The sequence below is a fragment of the Balaenoptera musculus genome, chromosome 1 (genome assembly GCF_009873245.2).
Source record: "Balaenoptera musculus isolate JJ_BM4_2016_0621 chromosome 1, mBalMus1.pri.v3, whole genome shotgun sequence".
NCBI lineage: Eukaryota > Metazoa > Chordata > Mammalia > Artiodactyla > Balaenopteridae > Balaenoptera > Balaenoptera musculus.
The window spans coordinates 50,818,221-50,831,371 of NC_045785.1; the positions used below are offsets into that span (position 1 = coordinate 50,818,221).

The 13,151-nt window shown below is 34.9% G+C and overlaps 2 protein-coding genes across 4 annotated transcripts in view; one reads left to right on the forward strand and one right to left on the reverse strand.

Moving 5' to 3' along the window:
- Positions 1 to 13,151, forward strand: part of HOOK1 (hook microtubule tethering protein 1) — a 62,450-nt gene that overhangs the window by 47,771 nt on the left and 1,528 nt on the right. For 2 of the 3 annotated variants that reach the window (XM_036853446.1, XM_036853458.1), the window contains exons 15-21: positions 121 to 261; positions 2,099 to 2,192; positions 5,177 to 5,211; positions 5,766 to 5,848; positions 6,469 to 6,569; positions 9,364 to 9,465; positions 11,362 to 11,430. In XM_036853446.1, coding sequence (XP_036709341.1) covers positions 121 to 261; positions 2,099 to 2,192; positions 5,177 to 5,211; positions 5,766 to 5,848; positions 6,469 to 6,569; positions 9,364 to 9,465; positions 11,362 to 11,430 — 625 coding nt within the window. The remainder of the gene's footprint in view (positions 1 to 120; positions 262 to 2,098; positions 2,193 to 5,176; positions 5,212 to 5,765; positions 5,849 to 6,468; positions 6,570 to 9,363; positions 9,466 to 11,361; positions 11,431 to 13,151) is intronic. The other variant, XM_036853451.1, reaches the window with a different exon arrangement.
- Positions 1 to 13,151, reverse strand: part of LOC118895900 (cytochrome P450 2J2) — a 130,766-nt gene that overhangs the window by 38,466 nt on the left and 79,149 nt on the right. The gene's annotated exons all lie outside the window — the stretch shown is intronic.

Consider the following 13,151-nt stretch of genomic DNA (forward strand, 5'->3'; position numbering starts at 1 on the left):
AAGCTTTGGTAATGTTTCAAAATGAGCTATCGAGTGGACAGGAATTTTTTTTAAAAAGCAAAGAATTTAAAAAACTCTTATACTTAAAAAAATTTTTTTTTAATTGCTTTTTAACATCAGGGAGGTGTTTATTCGACTGCAGCATGAAAATAAGATGCTTCGATTACAGCAGGAAGGTACTGAGAACGAACGTATTGAAGAACTTCAGGAGCAGCTGGAACAGAAGCAGCGCAAGATGAACGAATTGGAAACTGAGCAGAGGTGACTGACACACTCCTTCATAATAGATAGTCGTAGCGACTTCATTACCTAACCACAGAGTCTTGATTCGCAGACGTGGAAGATATCATTGTAGTTCAAATAATTAGGATTTGCACTAGTTTCGATTTTTGTTTTTTCATCTCTCACTACCCATTATTTTTAGCAGCCTTTGTTAAAGCAGGTTGCTTATTCTTGAATTTCATTTAGATGTCTTCATAAATGACAAAAAATTAACAGATGAATAAATGACAATCTGGTTTTCAGCTGGAGTCTTGCGCATAGATGGTACATAGATTGTGGAGTCAAATTTGAATCCCACCTCTACTGAAACTGGGCAAGTTACTTAAATTCACACTTAGTGTCCTCAGCTATAAATTGGAGATGACACCTATTTGCAGGTTCTTATGAAGATTACAGATAATGTGTTTAAAGCAAATGGTGTACTTATCTGATATCAATGAGGTGTTCAAAAATTATAATGTTTAAAAAAAATAACGTTTATGTGGCGCTTACTAGTGTCAGGCACTTTTCTAAGCCCTTTTTTATATTAACTCAATAAATTCTCACAATAACTCTATGAAGTAGTAACTATAATTATCTCTTTTTTTATGGACAAGGAAGCTGAGGTGCAAGGTGTAACTTGCCCAGAGTTACACAGCTAGTAAGTTCTGGATCCTGCATTTGAACCCTCTGTCAATCTGACTTCAGAGTCTGTGCTCTTTAACCACTTTGCTAACCTGCCTCTTATAAATAGCATACTGACAATGAAGGTATTTGGATTTATCTGACCTACCTTTATTGGATCTTAGAGACCACCAGGAATTTTAAAGACACTTGAACCTTGTCTCTCAACTTGTATGTATGCTATTACATCAACTGCAGTTAAAAGAAAAATAACGTTTTAGCTTTCTGAAGAGACCATTAAATATTGCTGTTTTATATGGTTCAATATCAGCACTGGAGATCCTAAGTTTCAGCTATTAATATAGGAAGATAGACATGTGAATAGATAATTATTATGTGATAACTGTAATATTGGAAAAATGGAGTATCATGATGGGCAGGTGTGTTGTGCCATATATATATCTATATATATATATATGAAGAGAGAAAGTCAGACAGATAGTAACTCTCTCTCTCTTGCTGGTAACTTCAATGGCAGTAATGATTGAGCAGGGTTTTTTTGTTTTTTTTTGTTTTTTTTTACTGGAGTATAATTGCTTTACAGTGTTGTGTTAGTTTCTGCTGTACAACAGAGTGAATCAGCTATATGTATACATATATCCCCTCCCTCTTAGACCTCCCTTCCACCCTCCCCCCATCCCACCCATCTGTAATGAGATTTTGCCAAGTTAAAAAGCTGCAGTAGTTGCTAGTGCCAATCTCTTTAGTTGAAATAAAAGTCATGAAGAAATGGTTGGAAAATGGTGGCCTTCCTCTTCTCCCAACACCCTGTGAAATCTGAAACAAGAAATGGAAACCTAGTTTCCATTCATTAAAAATACAACTGAAGGAAAACTTAGCTAGTTTTCTGATTTTTATACCAGTGAGTACAGTGCAGAAATGTTATGCTTTGCCACTGACTCATTAAGAACCTTAAATTTTTAAATGTGGCCATATATGCTTTTAGGACAAAAATGTCTTTTTTTTAAAGAATATTTCCTTGAAAGTAGGCTACTATACCATATATTATACCTAGCCACAGATAATTGTTCAGCTTTGGTTATTGCTATTAAATGTATACTTTATGAGTTAAATTGCATAAATGCACCTTTATAGATCCTTAACTACTTTGACTTTCAGTATAAATGAACACGTGTGATTCATCTTATAATAGGCTGAGCAAAGAACAAATTCGAGAATTGCAGCAGCAGATTGAGGACCTCCAGAAGTCTTTGCAAGAACAAGGCTCCAAGTCTGAAGGAGAAACTGTAAGGAACTTAAAAGTTAGGATAATTCTGTTATGTATGGACTCTCTGTAATAGGTCCTGATGTCCAAATTAATCTTGTATTTGAAAGTGCTACCCTTATCATGGGGGGTGCCCTTAAATACCGTATATATCTGCATAACAGATGCAGTGATTTTGCCAACTTGGAGCCTATAAATTGATCATATGGATTGGAAGGTGATTTCTATCTGCCCTACTTCAACAGCTACCCTTAAGTTCATGGTAATTCCTGATTGGGAGCATGCTACAATTGAGGCCTTCACAGTTTTGCTGGGATCCCAACAGGACTGGCCTGAGAAAACCCTAGTGAGAGTAATCTGCAGTCAGAATAGAGGAAAAGAGAGAATGAGAAAGTGATTTCTACCAAAAGAACATTCAAGAAGTAGGTCACATCAACCTCCAAAGGACAGAAATCTTAAAGCAGTCTTGAAGTACATCACCCCTTATTTCTTCCCTCCTTTCATACAGACTCATGGCCTTGCCATTTCTCATGGTTTTTGATGGCAAAAAATTGTGAGGGCAGAGGTAAGAGGACTTAAAAAAGATCAAACAGCCTAAATCTGAATAGAACTAGCGATGTTTATATAGTTCAATCTCTATATGCAGAGAGGAAAAGAAGTAATAATTGAGGGAGGAATGTATTTAACTAAAACAACAACAAAAAGATAGGGCTAATGTCATACCTGACACATTGGACCTGTCTTCAAGACCACACAAGTATTACAGCAAATATTTTCCTCTGTTTCCATTGGGAAGTGTGACAGAAACTGAATATCTGCCCTTGATTCTTTTGCACTTGCCACCCTATTTTCATGCTTTTCAGTATAGACTAAATCCTTCCTTAACCTAGTGCCCCTTGTACTTCTTTTATAGCCTAGCATTTAAGCTAAAATTAGGACTCAGGGCCATATTCTTGTTAATATCCCTCGTAAGAAGGTGTGTTTCTGTTGTGTTAGCAACCTGTGTACCTCATTCTTAGTCTGGACTTGGAACTAGCAAACTCTTCTTTTCTGCAACAGCTTGCATCTCAAACAGTCCCCCAAGAGAATTATTTGATGAAAGTTTGGCATTTGGAAAATATAAATAGACTTTGTAAAATGGTATGGATGAGCAGAGATTTTTTTGAACTAATATATGAGAGAGAAAAGGAACAACATTGAAATGGGAGTTGGATCCATAAACTCAAATTGAAGAACTGCTTTCTTCCTCCACAAAGACTTCAAAATACTGAATGGGCTTTGTGCCAATAGCTCCTCAGTGGGCTATGCTATTGGGAGTCTAGGAAGCAAAATGAAGGACAAAATGTTCATTTCAACAAAAAGCCCTTTTTATTGACTGTAACCTACATACAAAAAAGTATGTTGTGTATGTGCATTGTGTATGTGTGTGTGTGCATATTTCCTAGCTCTGCTCATGGAAAAGGCTTAGAAACAATGATCCCAATAAGCATGCTTGAAACTGAGCGGGACCCTGTAGGGTCCTCCTGGGTGCAAAAGTCTTTCTCTGTCTCCCATTTCATGTTTTAAGGAAAAAGGCTTTGGCCTCCTAGACCTTCCCTGAGTTCTAAAGGGCAGATTCAAACAGTTACTAATTAGGGAAGGGAGGGAATGCAGAAACAGAGGAGAAGCAGTCAAGAAACAACAGTGCAGATGAAGCATGGTCCTGGTTCCTCCTCAAAGGATGTACATAACAATGTATCTCTGAGTTCTTCTACAGGAACTAAGATCCCCACCCAGGTGGAGGATGGTAACTTGAGGCTGAGCACACGATTTCTAGAGCACTTCCCTGTTACCTCACCACCAACCAATCAGAGAAAGGTCATGCACCCTGCAGCCCTCCCTCAAAACTTTGCCTATAAAAACTCTTCCCTGAAAACCATCAGGGAGTTCAGGCTTTTTGAGCATAAGCTGCCCATTCTCCTTGCTTGGCCCTTCCATAAAACTTTTTCTGTTCCAAAAAAAAAAAAAGATAGGGCTAGATGTGTGTTAGATATTGATTGGATAGAATGTTAGGTAACTATACTTGTATTGATGAGGGAGAGTAAATAAAGAGATGAAAAGGAAGTTTGAAAGGGTTGAGTTTCCTTTCTGTCTTTTATATGCTTTATATGATTTTCTCTTTTTTCCCTGGGGGCTTGGAAAATAGAAATCGTCTCATGCATGGCGGCATCTCATATGTGCATATATACGGTATTGTAACCTCTCTAATACAAATTTTTTTAAGCCACATTAAAAAAATTTTTTTAATGGGATCATTTTGGGGTAGTACATTTTGGATTGCAGTGTTTTAAGGATTTTAAATTTATCTTTTTAAAAAAATTTATTGGTGTCCAAATTACATTTTAGATTATATATTTTAAACTCTTCAAACTATTTGGTAGATGATACAGAACTAGCATTGCAATCTAAATTCCTGTTCTTTTAAAGAGGAAATTTCGTGTTTTAAATTTTATTTTTTAACAAATCCAATTGCTTCATTTTGATGTTAATATTGAAAGTGCTTGCATTTATAATGATAAAGTTTTATTATAGAGATAATTATTTTTGTTCATTAAGTCTATTCTTTAGTGAAGGTCTAAAATCTTAAAATTTGTGTTTTAGATGGATGATTCTTTAGGAGTTTAAATGTTTGATACTCCTCAATATATCACATTCAGCTTGCATTTGCTATTTTCCTTCGAGTTCAAATTTTATTTTCATTGTATTCAAAAATATGAAGTATTTTTCTTTCTGCTATTATACTTACTCTTCCTAATTTAATTTCCTATTCTCTTTCCCTTTCTTCTTTGAAGTAAGAATATACCTAAAATCTTCTGTTTTTAAAAGTATGTTATTAGAAATACAAATTTTTAAAACATTTATAATTTTATATTGTATCCCTTCAAAAGGAGGTAAAGAGATTTCAATGTCTGGAAAACTTATTTGTCACAATAGTTATCTTACAGCAACTTTTTCTAATTTTTATAGTCCAGCAAACTAAAGCAGAAGTTGGAAGCTCATATGTAAGTAAAACTGATATTCATTTCAAATATGAGAGGGGAAGGGTTTTAAAAGCTTCTGAAGTTATTAATATCCTTTTCTGATTTTGTTTATTAAAAGTAAAAACCCTGATGCCAATTCATTGTTCACCACTGCCACCAAAAGTGAAAAGAAAAACATGGTAAAAGGGTCAGCCTACCTGCTCATGATCCCAATCTCCTACATTTTTTTAATCGCTAGTGTCATTTGAAGAGTTTATAAAGCAGACACCTGCACAACTAGATTATGTGGAAGTGTGGGATGTTTAACCTATAAAATATTTACTTTAACCTTCTTAGGAAGCAAGGGTGGCAAGGGGAAAACTGTAAAATTTTTGGCACTCACCATGTGTCAGGCAGTTTACATCCTCATAACCAACCCCTAGAATATTTGTCAGGTATTATTCCCATTTCACAGATGAAGAAACTAAGGATCAGAAAGTGACTTGCCCACAGTCCACAAATGTTATGTGGCAGAAACCAGTTTTCATTCTTAGGTCTGTTTGGCTCCAAAGCTCCATGCTCTTTCCACTACTTAGGGAAAAACTAACAGAGGTCCATGAAGAATTACAGAAGAAACAAGAGCTCATTGAAGACCTCCAGCCAGATGTAAACCAGAATGGTAGGTATTTGTAAAAACCTGGATCAGACTTTATGTAAAGACTTGACTTTTTTAGTTGAAGGATGCAAGAACTGTGTATATAAGTCTTCAGGCAATGCAGATACGGACATCGCAAATAAGAATCATAATAATTTTTAGTGATTTAAGTAATTAATAAATGATCATATCCTAAAGCAAAAAAAAAGGTAAATCTAATAAAATGACCTGATTGATATATAGGAGTATCAAACATTGTAAAATATAATAAAATTAATACTATGGAAGTGTAAATAAAATAATTTATAATCAGATTAAAATGAACTTCAAACTTGTAGAAAGAATGCTTTATTTTGTGATGGTTGTGCTTACATTGTAAGGTGTATTTGCTCAATGAAATACTTGATAGAAGGGAGAAAAATAATTCAGTAAAGCAGATTAGAGATATTTTTTAAGAAAAAATAATACAAAATGATCGGGGATATATTGGGTGTAGTTCAAAAGTTTTAGATAAGAATTGACTACAAAGAAGAAATAAAATGTTTCTCTTCTAAGTTCTCATTATCAGTCTTTAGAAAATATAATTTTTTTATGTGAGGAGGGAGTATTTTAAATTGCTCGTTTCATTTTCTTTTCAATAACAGTACAAAAGATCAACGAACTTGAAGCTGCTCTTCAGAAGAAAGATGAAGATATGAAAGCAATGGAGGAAAGATACAAAATGTACTTAGAGAAAGCAAGAAATGTGAGTGGCTTATCTTTCAGGGTTTTAGTCTTTGTGACTTGGGTTCTAATTGGGCCTATCCCACCTCTTCTTGGATCTATGTCACATTGCTTTGCTCCCCACTACCCTGCCTTGCCAGTCAGGTTCTTGGTGCATCTCCACCTCAGTCCTCATGTTCTTTCCCTCTCACTCATCAGCATCAGAAAATACTACACATGGCTTCATAGGGACAGTTAAATGTTGATTGTAGTGACCTCATATAGAGAAACTGACTACTGTAAGGTATGTAATCTTTAGCTCTTACAGTGAACATTTGCCTTTGTGAAAATTGAGCTTTGCAAACTTGTTTAAATTGTTTTAGCATTAAGTCTGTATTAGACAGTTAAAGATCAGTCTAAATGTTCACCAGACTAATTATTCTTTTCCTTATTTCATACTTTTTCTTCAATATCTGTAAGTACTGTTCTCATAAAATCTTTTATTTCCATGAATATATTTTCCTAATTAACTGTAAGTATTCTCAGAGAATGTTAATGTGCCCTTTTCTAGTTACTGAATAAAAGAAGAGAATTTTATGACAGAGCCTTAAAATACTGCTAACATGTCTTCCCTTTTTATGTTTAAGTTTTTTATTTATTAAGGTGTAAATAGTACCTGCAGCAACAGGTATGCCCCAAGATCTCAAGGCTTATTAGCAAGATAGAAGTTCCCTTCTTGATCACACGAAGTTCAGTGGTCAGTGTGGGAGGGGCCATACTCTATGCAGTCATTCAGAGCCCCCGACTGACAAAGGGTCAGCCTTCTTCACTAAGGGGTTCTCAGATTTACTCAACGTTGTCTAGCTACAGAGGAGGGAAGACAGCCGAGATCGTATGGGACATACGTAATGGATCTGGCGTAAATCTCTTCCCTTGCATTTCAGTGGGCAGAACTCAGGCACGTGGCTGCACCCAACTTCAGGAGGCCGACTTGCTAAAACATCGGGGCAGTCTGCCACAGTTCAGTGTCTCTGTTACAAGTGTGTAAATGCTTTCAGTAGAAAATTTATTGAAAGGTTCCCAGAGACAACTGCTGTTAACAGTGCATTTTTTTCAGTGCCTATTATCTCCGTGATTGTTTACCATAACACACCCACACACGCAATTTGTATGATCGTATCACGTATGATTTTGATCGTGCGATTTGTATTTTTAAACTTAATGTCCTCATGTTATATAAATGTAGCTTCATATTTATCGAGCACCTGTTATGGTAAGCACTGGGAATACAGCAGCAAACAATACACTTGTGTATGGAGCAGACTGCAAAATTAAAGAGTTAGCTACATAATATTCTTTCAGTTGAGTAGATATATCATTGTTTACTTAGTCAACATCCTATTGTTGGAAACAGTTTGTTTCCATGTCTTTTTCTTTTTTGCTCCTAGAAATAATGCTATGGGAAATATATTTATACAGAAAGTTTCCCCTTATTTTGGTTTATTATGTTAATCTTGTTCCTAGGTTAATGCCAAACAAAGTTTTTGGGTCAAAGGATAAGAACATTTTTAAGATGCTTGACATGTATTTCTACATGATATTCTAAAAGTATTATAACTAATTAGACAAAGCAATGACAATGAATACTGTATTCTTGCCATCATCAAATATTATCATTTAAAAAATAGTTGCTTTTTTGGTAAACATGATTTCATTTTTTACCCTTACACTATTTCAGGGGAGAGGTTAAAATAGTAACATACGTACATGATAGAAAGCTCAGAAAATATAGAAAAGTCACAACCATACTTTCTAGCACTTAGAGGCAACCAATTTTTATGTGTTCTTTGTAATTAAATTATGATTTAAAAACTAATGTGTCTGCTTTTACAATGTGTACTTCATAAGGGGAGGTACTTCATAAGAGTCAGTTGCCCTGACTCTGGTAAACTGCTGCAGCCCCATCTGCCACAGTGCCTGCCACGTTTAGCAGTGAATCGTTTTCAGTGAACCACAGTAATGTTTAGGGATATTACTTTCTAGTCTTTTTTCTTTACCTCTATAAACATAGATGAAATTTTCTTGTCATTAAATTTTAGATCTTTTAAAATAGATTTGTAATTATGTGATACAGATGACCTTATTATTGTAAACTTGTTTTGCTTGTAATTTATACCTAATATTTCTGAGTTGATTTGCTACCATACTGCTGACTACATAGTTTAGTTCAGTCTCTGAACAACATTCTGATCAAACTTTGTTTTTGCTTACATTTGGTAATTTACATGGATATGATTGAATACTCTAGAATTTACAGACAAAATCATCAATGTCTATTATATTTATCATATATTGAATTACATCTAACTAGATAATAGTAGTAAAAGATTGTTGCGAAGAATTTTTTTGTGTGTTAGTTACTCCTACTTTGTACAGTTAGCAAGTTCCCATATAACTATTGAATTCATTTTAATTAATTTAAAAAAAATGTTTTAATTTATCTGATTCAAGTTAAAGGTAGAAAAGCGTTATTTCAAGACCTCAGTGCTCAAAGCTTGATAAGGCTAAGTAACTATTTCTGAGTACTGAGCCTGGAGAAGGAAATTTGATTTGGGGATGGGTATCTTCCCATTTTTGTACTGAATTTTTATACCATTTCTAGTCTGTAGAATGTTATTTTTGTTACTCAAATTAGAATGTAAAACAAGTTATAGTTAGTTCCTGGATCACTTTCTGGATAATGTTCCACTTTACACAGATTTTACACACTGTGTTCTTATTTTAGTATTTGACAAGATAAAGTGAACATAAGAGATTTGTTTTTTCCCTTTAAACAGGTAATAAAAACTTTAGACCCCAAATTAAATCCAGCATCAGCTGAAATAATGCTACTTAGAAAGCAGTTGGCAGAGAAAGAGAGAAGAATTGAGATTCTGGAGGTAAAACTTCCATATTCATATATCTCCTCTTAATTATTCTGTCAATATATAATTAACTGCTGTCAGTATTTGCCATTAATGATCAAATTTCACAAGAATTTAGAAGTTAGCAGTGTCATGTTTTAGCACGCAGCATGCTTATTACAAAGCGTCTCACAAGCCCGCAAGATGGGCCTCTACGAGTTTATGTATCTTGCTGCGGTGTATGTCTCTCCCTCTGTAACAGCCAATCATATAGTAGCCCTTCTTTCTAGTAGAGTCCTGCCATCATGCTCCTTTTAATATTATGTGGATGAGAGTTCATTTAAAAAAAAAACCAAAAACAAAACTCACCTTTTTAAAAAGGTACTATACTCAGTTAACCAGATTCTTCTTTACTTTTCTTCTCCCAATAAATCAACTAGGAAGGTTATGTTTCAGGGAAATACACTATATTCATTTACCATTTTCTTCATATTATTTCTGAGCCAGTAGATAGAGACTGTGGTGGAAATAATTTATTTAAAGCTTTAAAGACTTTCATATACAGAGTACACACCAGCCTTATGGTGCACTTGCTATAAGTGTTTGTCCAGGCCATGTCAAGTGTTGTAAAAAAGCACTGGATAGAAGTGTCTCTCTGAAGAAATACTATTCATTCTTCAGGATCCAGCTCCAATATCTCCCATTTATAAAGCTCTCCTTGTATATCTTAGGCAAAGTTAGTTGTCTCTTTATAGTGACTCCATGTACTTTGAACTCATGAATTCATCCCACAATAGCATTTTTCTTTATGGCATGTGTCAGAGTGTCTTGAGGGCAGAGGCTGTATCATATCTCTGTACCCCCAGCATTAAATACCACATAAATCAGAAGCCAAGGTTACAGCTTTACTGTTAACTTGTCTTAAAGTTATCACTCCTCCTCTCTGGTCCTCAGTCTCCTCATCTGTAAAATAATGGGACTTGAACTGAATAACCTATGAACTCTAAGTTGCTTTGAATATTCACTTCCCAGTGAAAGCCAATGAGAATGTGCACCAGTGTTGATACTTGAAATGTAGCTCCCTTACAAGTGTAATGACAAAATGGTGCCTCTAATATAGGGCTCTGAGGAAAATCTTCAGTTAAGTCACAGCATATGGGCCTTTAATTCATGTGTATTTATCTGTACACACACTGCAAAAAGTAAAAAGGAGAAAACTAATGTTTATAGCAGACGTTATTCTGTCTGCATCCTTCTCGGGCAGTCTCTGTCTGGAGTGGATGTGAGCGAGAAGATGGGCATCTTACCTCCTTTGTTTCCTGTATGCTTTTCGTACCATGAGCATCTTGCTGTAGGAACATTCAAATGTTTTAGATGCCACCTATATCTGGCGCTCCACAACATGTACAAAATCAGCTTTATTAGAGTAATTAAGACATGAACGTCAGTCTCTAGGATGGCACACAGATAGGGCCCTGGGCAGTCTAGCATACAGTCACCAAGGACTGAGAGAGAACAATTTGTGCTAAGCTTTACAGGAAATTTTAAAGGATTTTCTGGGGTATTTTTCCCTACATCCTTTTTCTCCTTAGTTTTGACTCTTTGTTTTGTCACCTAAGCCAGTTGTTACTTTTTTTCTCTAGATATAGGGGACAGTAGCATAAGAATCACTCGTTTCTTGTTTGTTATTGTTTAATATCTGTTCTACCAGTACAATTCCTAAAATAAAGATTTATTAGTCACAATCTTATTCTTTCCTAAAGGTGCTGGGCATGCATTTCCCATGATTCAGCTTTACAATTTGTATACTTTCTGTGCCTCACAATGCATTCTTCACATTCTCTTGATCATGGGCATAGTGAAAAAAATATTCCATTTTCAGTAATTTGGGTTTATTTTTGGGATTTTAATAGTCCTCATATCTTTTTCCAGAGTGAATGTAAAGTAGCAAAATTCCGTGATTATGAAGAAAAACTCATTGTTTCTGCCTGGTATAATAAGGTGAGTTGAAATTTAGCCAGTGAATCAATGTTTAGAACAGTGTTTATCAAACATTTTGACCATGAACCACAGAAGGAAATATACTTTATACCGTATGTGTTCATGTTTATGTATAACTGAACAAAGTTACCTTGACTGTGTGTGTTGCACTCAGGTGTTTTCTGTTATATTCTCTTGGTTTTTTTTTTAAATGTTGGTCATAATCCAAATTTACTTTATATTTTAATATTTTTAGTTGATTTTGACTTTTTCAAAACCACTAAATTGATTTCATGATTCACCAACCTTTAAGTTAATGCACATGAAGCACTCATACAGTTCTTAAACATTTTTAAAATCGCCTTGAGCCAAAACATTTAATTTGTGCTTCATAAAGGGTTTCTGTTGAAATACAAATATCTGTATAATGCAAAATTAAGTGCTTCTAGTACTCAGCGTGCATTTTAACATCCCTAAAGCCTCTCAGTGTGTCCTTTGTTGTATTTTCTTTTTTTTATCCAGACACTGCTCTTTAAGAGTTGTCTATCTGTCCTAACACGGAGAAAGTAGTATAAAATAATTTGATATATTTTATTTTGTCACCCTTAGTATGGTGGGGTGTTTTCAAGAGTAGCATTTCCTGATGTATATGGTTCTTTTGAGTATTCTAATCAGCTAGCATAGATAATAACACAGCCATTATCTACCTTAGCTGCCATTTATTTAGTATGAGAGAATATCAGTTTATAGACTCTCCACATGTGAAGCCTGTGCTTCACCGTGAAGAACTGGTTCTCCATCCTCAAACATGCCTTTTTCTTTCATGTCATCATACTTTTTGTCTGTGTTTTCTCCCTCCCTTCTCTATTTGGTGAAGTCTGGCTTAATTTAGCAAGGCCTTGAAAGAGATTATGTGAGGTGTCCCCAGAACCCTCCTTCATGGGTTAGCCATCCTGGTTAAGATTAGGGACAATGTATTATTTTCCTTGTTGTTCTGTGGCCTCTTGATATATAAATCATCAAAGATATGAGAGCCAAATAATGCATTATTTAATCATTTTTCAACCCATATATTTTGAGCATTTACAATATTGTTGTCTATTGTACTAGTTACCAGTGAAGCTAAGTTCAGTAAAATCACTTTATGTGATCTAGTGAGAGAGGAGTAGTGACTTCTTCCCTTAGTAAGAAACCCAATAGCCACAACTACAATAATTTGTCACATACTGATATATAGCTAGACCATAGTAAATTTGAACTATTCTGTGATTCTCAAACTTTAGCATGCATCAGAAGACTTGTTAAAACACAAACTATTGGACTTACCTGCAGAGCTTCTTATTCAGTAGGTCTGGGTAGAATCCACAGGTATAATTTGCACTTTTAAATTCCCAGTTGTGCAAATGTTAATCCAGGGACCACACTTCAAGAACCATTGATCCTAAGCTTTTCTCTTGTGCTGTGTCTGCTCATAATGGCTGGAGTAATGGCCCCAACACAAAAATTTGCCTTGAGACTTTTTTCTATTGTTATAATTAAGCTTAATTCTAGAGCATTATTTTAAGCTACTGTTTTTAACAATTTCACATTTAATGGGTCAAAATAGAGAAACAGGGATTTATGCCTTTGTTTTCTCCTTTCTTACTGGCATTATCACGTGCAGTGTAGCTCCTGAACCCTTAATTTTTCTATAACAATGAGGAAAACACCAGCTTTATAATTGTTTTGAGGATTAAATGACT